At 52.1% G+C, this 8,563-nt stretch overlaps 1 protein-coding gene across 1 annotated transcript; it reads right to left on the bottom strand.

Moving 5' to 3' along the window:
- Positions 1–313: 313 nt before the first annotated feature.
- Positions 314–3,978, bottom strand: LOC115330520 (RNA-directed DNA polymerase from mobile element jockey). The gene has a single exon (XM_040219256.2). The coding sequence runs from the start codon at positions 3,976–3,978 to the stop codon at positions 370–372; it is 3,609 nt and encodes a 1,202-aa protein (XP_040075190.2). The 3' UTR covers positions 314–369.
- Positions 3,979–8,563: the final 4,585 nt, after the last annotated feature.

Here is an 8,563-nt window from a genome sequence, read left to right as displayed (position 1 = left end):
AATCGAACCTTTGTCGAACTTTTCACAAGAAAAATAAAAAAAGTCGAACCTGGTCGAAGTCGAACCTCGACCGGTTCGCGACACAATTCGGGGGACAATCCCTCCACCCTGTAATTTGCGAGCAACATCGTTGTATGCAGTAATATTTATCTATATGTTGCTGTTCTATCACACGGTGTGTACCAACAATAGGAGCATGACTTCCGAAAACGGGACATTACGGCGTGACGCCGACGCGGTGATGAACGAAGAAGGCATACAGATTTTTCTGGCTCTTAGGATCGAGGGTGAATCTGGTGAGGTGAGGTGAGGTGAGGTAAACTTTATTGGGTCCAAGACTGTTAGATCCCCGCGTCAACCGAGTCTCTCTTAGGGAGAGACCCTTGACGAAGCGATCCCCTCGGTCGACAGACGAAACGCGATGTTCCCGGCGGCGTCCGAGGCCAGCTGGACTAGAATTTTCTGAGTCGTGGGGTCAGGATCCCGCAGGAAGGATTCCCAGGCGCCTGGTTGCCTGGCTTGCTTGATGAACTCCTTATTCTTCGAATGATGAAGCAGCTCCGGACACCCCCAGAGTATATGGTGGAGTGTAGCGATCTCGCCACAGTTCCTGCAAGACGGGTCGTAGGTATCTGGGTACCACGAGTGCAACTGCGCCGGGTTGAGGAAGGTCTCCGTCTGGACTTGACGGAGGATGGTGGATTCTGCCTTGTTGAGAGTGCTGTGAGCCTCTGGGTAGGCTCGGCGTTCTACTCGGTAGTGGTCCAGCACCCCCTTAAAGGTGTAGAGGTTGTCGTGGTTCCACGTGGCGGAGGTCGAGTGCTCACTTGGTGTGCTAGCCCGGTTGGTAAGAGCGCAGGCTGCACTGTGAGCACTCTCGTTGCCTGGGAGTGACGCATGGGCTGGAGACCACAGTATGCGGACTGGGTGGTCAATCAGACGATGACCAGTGGCGATCTTGAGGGCTTTGTCAGAGATGTGACCACGCATGTACTGGCGGATGGCCATCTGGGAGTCACTGACGATGACTTTCGTGGTGCTGAGGGTGAGGGCCAAGGCGATGGCTGCCTCCTCTGCCTCTGCACTGTTGCTGGTGTACATGCTGCCTGCCGTGAGGATTTGGCCGGAGCGATTCGTAACTGCAAGGGTCATTCGACCCCTGTCAGCTGAGGCTGCGTCGACATAGGTCACCTCGGAGTCGTCGTAGCCTTGCTGTAGAGTGTTCTCCAGAGCCTTCACTCTGGCCATGCGTCTGTCTGCGTCGTGCACTGGATGCATGTGACGAGGCAGAGGCGAAATCTTTAGTTGCTCGCGTAGCTCGTTTGGAAGCCAGCCTCGCGTACTGTGCCCTGTTGGGTGGTAGTTGATGCCCAAAGATGTGAGGATGGTTCTTCCCGCTGTAGTCAGAGATAGCCTTTCGTAGTGGGCTATCCTCTGTGCCTCAATGATTTCCGAGAGGGTGTTGTGAAGCCCAAGCTTCTCGAGTCGCTTGGTCTCTGTTGAAGGTGTTAGGTGAAGCGCTTTCTTGTATACGCAGCGGATGATGCGATCGATGGCATCCCTCTCCGTGAGTGTCAAGTCCAGGAAGGGTGCAATGTAGGCAATCCGGCTAATCACGAAGGCTTTGATAAGGCGAATGACATTCCGCTCTTTCATCCCGTACCGTTTTCCGGCGATTCTTGCTATGAGTCTTCCTACCTGCTGTGCGTGGTTACGGAGGACTCCGATGCTGTATGTGTTCTTGCCATCCTCCTGCAACCACAGACCGAGTATCCGAAGTCGCCGGACCCGAGGGACGTCTTTGCCTCCGACCTGCAGTATGATGCCTGAGGGAGTTTTTACCGTGGTGCCGGCCATGAGTAGCAACTCCGACTTTTCCTGACAGCAGGTTAGTCCGCGCTCCTTAGCGTAGGCTTCCACGATGCGTATAGCTTCTTGCAGCGAGTCTTGGATGGCGCCATCGCTTCCTCCTACCATCCACAGAGTGACATCGTCTGCGTATATGCTGTGGTGAAGGTTGGGGATACCTTGTAGTTTCGTCGGTAAATCTTTCATGGCGATATTGAAGAGAAACGGAGAGAGCACTGCTCCTTGCGGTGTTCCGACTCCGCCCAGAGTTTGCAGGTCAGATTGGAAACCGCCGATCGAGACCTGCACCTGCCTACTTGATAGGAAGTTCTGTATGTATTTGAAGATGCGCTCGCCCACATCAATGGAGTTTAGCCCACGGAGGATGGCTGCGTGGCTGACATTGTCGAATGCTTTGGAGATGTCCAGCCCGAGTATGGCTCTGGTGTCCCTTTTGGGTGCGTATTCCCTTGCCATAATCTGATGATACAGTCGGAGCATCACGTCCTGCGTCGAGAGCTTGGGTCTGAACCCGACCATCGTGTCCGCGAAGACTTTGTTGGCCTCTGCGTACCTGTTAAGGCGATTGAGTACGACATGCTCCAAGACCTTCCCGAGACAGGACGTGAGCGAAATGGGGCGCAGGGCTTCCAGTTGAAGTTTTTTCCCAGGCTTGGGTGTAAACACCATCTTCGCAGTCTTCCAGGATTCTGGGATTTCTCCTTTTTGCCAGCAGACGTTGAAGTATGATGTTAGCCGGTCAATCTCTCTGTCATCCAAATGCCGCAGTAGCTTGTTGGAGACTCCATCAGGTCCTGGAGCGGAGCGGGTCTTGAGCTCTCGGATCGCAGCCATGACTTCGAAGGGTCGGAATTCTTCGTCTAGCGTAAGGTTTGGCTGGCCCGTGTATTCCATCGCAGGTGTTGGCGGAGCTCGTCCGATATACTTGTTTTGTACTTCTTGGACAAGCTCGTTTCCATCTCCCTTGAATGAGTTCAGGATACACTCCATCTGATTTCGGACTGTGGTTCGGCTTTGTCCGGGGTCGAGGAGATGTCGAAGGATGTTCCACGTCTTTGGAGTGTTGGGAGCTCCTTCGAACTCGTTGCAGGTGTCTTCCCATTGCTTAGTTGTGAGATAGGTGGCGTGACTCTCGATGGTCTTGTACAATGTTGCGATTCGCTTGCGTAGCCGACGATTTCCTTTCTTTCGCCTTAAGCGTGCCTCAAGGTTTGTCTTCATTTCCCATAGGTGCAGGAGCCGACTGTCCGCCGCGGTCAGATTTGCTTCCTCGGGAATGTTTCTTGTGGCTGAGGCTTCAACTTCTCTGATGCCTGCGGTCCACTGATCCAGGTCCTTGATCTCTCCGTCTCGGTCCACTTCGTCAAGCTCTTGCCTTAAAGTGTCCCACTCGACCACTCGCAGAGGCCTTCCCATGGGCTTCGTAGGGCCGCGTCTCAGGAGGATGTTGAGGATATAGTGGTCACTGCCCAGAGTTTCCAGGGTGTTGTGCCATTCTGCGTCCAAGCAGTGACCGAGTGTGAGGTCTGGTGATGTGTCTTTGTATCCGCCCGTGGCTTTCCGAGTTGGCTGCGTCGGGTCTGTAAGTAGGTCCAGTCCCAGGGTGGCAATGTCCTGCCAAAGCTGCCGACCCTTAGCGCTGTCCCGCGGATAGCCCCATGACATGTGTGGTGCGTTAAAGTCTCCAACGATGAGCAGAGCTTTTCCCTTGGCCATGTCTATGGCGGCGCGCAGGAGCTGGTGAAACGAGTGTCGTGCCTTCGGAGGACTGTATACATTGAGGATGAACGTGCTGCGATGGCTCTTCTTCTTGCCCGCCAAGATTTCGATGAAGGTGTGTTCGATGTTTTCGATGCCGGTTGAATGAAGTTGTGCTGGTAGGTTCCGTCGCACTAGCGTGGTGACTCGTACGACCCCTGATAAGTTGGTGTGATTAAAGGCTTGGTATCCCGGAATGGTGATGGCCTTCCACGTTTCTTGTATGGCCAAAACGTCTGGTCTGCGTTCTGGTGGTAGGGATTGTAGGTACTGGTGAAGGTGTCCCCTCTTCGGAGCCAAGCCTCGACAATTCCACTGCCACACAATGCAACCTTTACTTGTCTTGGCCATTGTTGGGTTGTGGGAGTCTGTCAAGGATGGTCTTCAAGTAGCGCTTTACTTCGCGCATCTCGCCTTCCAGCTGGTCTATGCGTGTGTCTATGTCTTGGTGCAGAGGTCGATCGCGGTTGATATTTCTCCGCACGGGCGACACCAAGTCTTCGGTATCGGCGGTTGTAGACGTCTCCCGCCGAGAAGGCAGGAGCGGGAACTCCTCTGTCCCTCGGAAATGTGGCTGTGATGATTGAGTGTCTGATAGTTGTCGGGCAGTACTAGTATTTTCCTGTGGGGTTCGGTTTTCGTCGGATATTCCCTTCATTTGTGGATTAGCCTCGAGCAGACTTGAGAGCAGTTCTTTAACCAGTGGAGTGAAGGTGTGATGAAGGATCATTTCCGTCGCTACACACTTTTGGTGGAAGTTATTCAGCACCTCCGCGGAATTCCCCGAGTGTCCGCACATGCACCGCGCTGGTGTCGCATGCCCTCTCGAAAGAGTAGAGAAGAGAGGAGGAGGAGCAGCAGCGTGCGCCTCAGGCGAACTGGGAGGGGGACGGCCGCGATCATTTGGGGAGACCGGGAGCCGAGGCTGGTTGGGGTCGCCTGCCAGAGAAGTATGCGGGAGGGTTGGGTGAGTCCCACTAGCTGTTTTGCAGGGGAGGCTGGTTGGTTCCGTGGGATGCCTACTGCTGTTGTCATTCCCGCTCCGGCTTCTCTCAGACGCGTTGGAGGCGGACCCGTCTGTGTAAGGACGTTTTTCTTCCCTCTGGTGTTCTTCTTGGAGCAGCGGAACAAGCGGTGGCCAACTTACTGCCCCTGTCCGTCGCATATCGATGTCACCAAAAGGAGGCTCGCTCCGTGCAGGCCAAAATGCACCGCGGGAGGATGATTCCAGCAAACCAAAGGGCTCGATATGCCGACCTCCAGTCATCGCTCTCCGCAATTGGGACCGCTCACTGGGTGACGGCACGGATCGGCAGCGCATATCTCGTCTGGGCATCCCGCCATCTCCTCGGCTGCACCGCATGAGTGGACGATTGCGGCCGCAGTTTGACGATGATAGGGGCCCCCGAGTATCCATGTCTCCACGGATCCAGGTGCCCCCGTGTCTCGAGGAGGATCTCTCTCCCCTGCGTTGCGACACAGCTGCACCGTGGCACCGAGTGGGGGTGGTGGGTTTTTGACCCACAGAGAGCTCTGCGTTCCGGCTCGGTGTTTCCCGACCTGCATGGAGTACACGCGCAAAGGTAGGTCTGCCTCTCCATGGGTTGTTTTCTGCTTGTGGCGGTTCCGATATTGATGTTGATGTGAGTGGGGGCATCTCCATGGAGGTCTGCCGGTCGTGATGGCGATCCCTTTGAGTCGTTTTTTGTTCTTTAGCCGGATAAACCCTGTACCACCGCGGGCCCAGAGTCACGTGGTCAGGCATACTTGGGCCCTCAAAAAAGACGAAGATTGATGTGCCCTTTCCCTTACGGGCGATGTCCAGGATGGTCCCTTTTGCCTCCACCATAGTCCGAATCACCTGTAGAGAGTGTTCGCCGGCCATGCCATGCACTGTTCCCACGGAGGCGTTTGTCGGCGTAGCTGGGAATGAGCGCACCGGAATTCGGACCAGGTTGCGGACGAGCAGAAGCCTGTCTCTGGTTTCAATGTAGGGTGTGTCAACCGCTAGGATGTTTTTAGAATGATTTAGTCGGATGTTTGTGACGGCCGTCTTGCTGAAAGCGCTTCTGATTTCTGGTCAACCTGGCGTCACTGCTGGAACCGCTAGGTGCGGACGCCGTGTTCCTGCACTGGGCCTATCCGGCCCTCGAGGAACGCGACTCGCTCACCCTGCTGGTGACCGACATGGTTCGCAGTCTACTCGTGGAGGCGCGCCTAGGACTCGGGGTCGTCGTACCCGCGGATCCCAGGGCCTGCGTGGGATTCGACCTCCTCGCACTCTCCAAAGTGGGTCCTAGCGCAACCTCACTTACTCAGTAGTTTTCAGTCTGATGCGGCTCATACTTATAGTATTACTCTTTATTTTCATGTGTCCATACATAGCGCAAAACCTAAAAAGTGCTACACTTCTATGGGAATGCAAAAAAGCATACTAAACCCAAAAAAGAAAGCGACAACCACTTATAGTCATGCACACCCTTTATGCTCTCGAATCTCGATATCGAGTGTTCAGGTCACAAAAAAAAATATATATATTGAAGATTGGTCTATAGTTATATTCTAGTTGTATTCTCCTAACCGATAACGTATGGAATAAACCCAAGGGATCAAAAGGTCATCGAGAGTGACTGGACCAAGAGCAGGCATTGAAAGCAAACACTGCAAACGGTGCATATAGTTTGCACCAAACCCCAGGCGGATGAGGATGACCCATTTCCAAGTGGTCGGACATTTTGGTGACGTTTCTGGGTGGCTTCTTGTTGCCTATTTTCCCAGGCACAGAGCTTCAAGGGTTGTCGTACAGGGGCTCTATGCTGGTGAAATACATGAAACGGTGGTAAAATATATTAGACGTAAATACATTAAAGTACATATTACAAGTATGTTGAATACAACCCCATAGCAGCTGTTCACTAAAACTTCAAAGAGCGCCCAAAGTGTCAACAAATCGCTTGGGACCCTTTTGTCAGGGCTTGCGCTTGGGTGCATTCTGTCCGGGACCATTTTGTCCGGGACCATTTTGAACGGGATCATTTTGTCCAGGACCATCTTGTCCTACACCCGCTCTCCGCACGTCACTGCGTGCGCCCCCTTTCCAAGGTCACCTTCACTCACACGGTCTTGTATTGGCTTCGATGGCTCGTAGCGTCCGCTGCGGCCGGGCATAGGGTTGAACAGAATATAAAACATCTTCACACAATCACATTTTATTTAATAAGGTTTATTTTCTTCAAATCAGATTTGCTTTAAACCAAATATGTTTAAAATCAGATATGTATGGTTTAAACTAGCTTACCTAGAAAATATTTTTTTAACGTTTTTTTTTTTTGTTTTTTTATGGAAGACTGATTGTTTAATGCTCCGAATAAAAAAAAACATGCAAGCAAAATTTGGTGTCAATGTAATTATATCGCGAAGTACGTGATGTTCAATTAGGAACTTTCTAGTCTTTATATAAACGCCGCCATCCGTATTGTTGGAACAGAATCAGCTTGATCAATTTACTAAGTGAAGACACTACTTTTTGTAATGCATCAACAAATTTAAACAGTTTAATATTGTGAAATGCAGCTAGCAGGCACGTAGCCAGGATATTGTTTCAGGGGGGGGGGGGGGGGCATTTGATGGGCTCCCCTTCTGGCTAAGTGCCTGGCTGGTATGTGAATACTTTAGTAAAGCTGATAGCTGAATAATTTTCCTACTGAAGGATGGATCATCAAAACGTCTCTCGAGTGCTTAATTTCTTTAAAAAAAAACATGGGGGCAATGTCGCTTCTGTTTTGCATGCCATGCGTCACTACAGGGTGGTTTCCCGGTCGGCAATTTGAACAAAACGTTGGTGTTTTCAAAAGCCGAACAGTGAGCGCTTAACTGGCGTGCTTATCCGTTCTGTGCAATTCAGCACATTGTTAGTCAGGCCGTCGACCTGCTTTTTCACTGCCTCCATGCATTAGTCTCTTCATTAGTTCATTTTTATGAAAGCTAGTGTCAGCGGGTGCGTCCAGCACGGCCGTGGACATCGTTAACCCTCCCCCGGCATCACTTAAGTAGTTTCGGTTTTGCCGCCGAACCTGGCCGAATGAGTAACATGACCAGATGAAGGTGTTCGCTAAAACGTCCACAATTTAGGGTCGTAACTACGTCTCACTTCTCAAGTTGGCCCATTACCACTGTATTATTGATTCTGTACCACAAAGGATACATTTATATCACAAAGCTAAACGAAAACGACATAATACACCCACACAGCCGGGAGCCCGCTGAAACCGAAATGAACCAAATTGACGCGTGTATCAGCGCCCCCTGTCCACCGGACAGGTAACTACTGAGATAAAAAGAAGTCTATACAGACTCTGTGTTGTGAGAGGTGTGCAAGCAAAGATTGAACGGGCGATTCGGAGGTGTCATGATTTGTAAAGCTCAGGATAATCTTACCTATTTTTCTAGACTAGAAATGTCTATATTTGGATGAGACTTGCGGGTTTAGGTTCAATTCAGATTCAATTCAATTCAGATATATATATATATATATATATCTTAGTTTGTCCCTCTTAAGAAGCGAGCTTCTCGGCATTTCTTCTGGCAGCAGCGAACGTTGCTTTCGAACTCCCAGGTGGTGCCCGGGCACCACCTCCTCGTCGCCCCACCTCAGCGTCGCGACGAGGACTACGAACGCGTGTCCGGGCCCCTCTCTTCGTCCACGATCTCCGCGTACGCCTCCATTTACGAAAAGACGGCCCACTACACCCTGCGAGGAGACTTCGCCGATGGCCGGGCCCAACTCTGCTACGCCGTGCCCATGGGGGGGCTCTCGGTCGGACTCCGCAACGAGCCCTCTACGCCTGACCTGCCACCGCTCAGCACTGCTGCGGGATCGGCCGAGCCAGGCAAGCTCGGTTCCTTTGTCACTTTGGGTGTGAGACCATAGCCTCCT

Source organism: Ixodes scapularis, unplaced genomic scaffold (assembly GCF_016920785.2).
Source record: "Ixodes scapularis isolate PalLabHiFi unplaced genomic scaffold, ASM1692078v2 PGA_scaffold3__209_contigs__length_174095766, whole genome shotgun sequence".
In the NCBI taxonomy this organism is placed as follows: Eukaryota; Metazoa; Arthropoda; class Arachnida; order Ixodida; family Ixodidae; genus Ixodes; species Ixodes scapularis.
The sequence above is the reverse complement of the archived record's forward strand: the minus strand, read 5'-3'. Positions and strand labels throughout refer to the sequence as shown.

Bases quoted from the DNA above. Each gene is read 5' to 3' on its own strand.
- LOC115330520 (XM_040219256.2), bottom strand. From the start codon at position 3,978: ATGGCCAAGACAAGTAAAGGTTGCATTGTGTGGCAGTGGAATTGTCGA.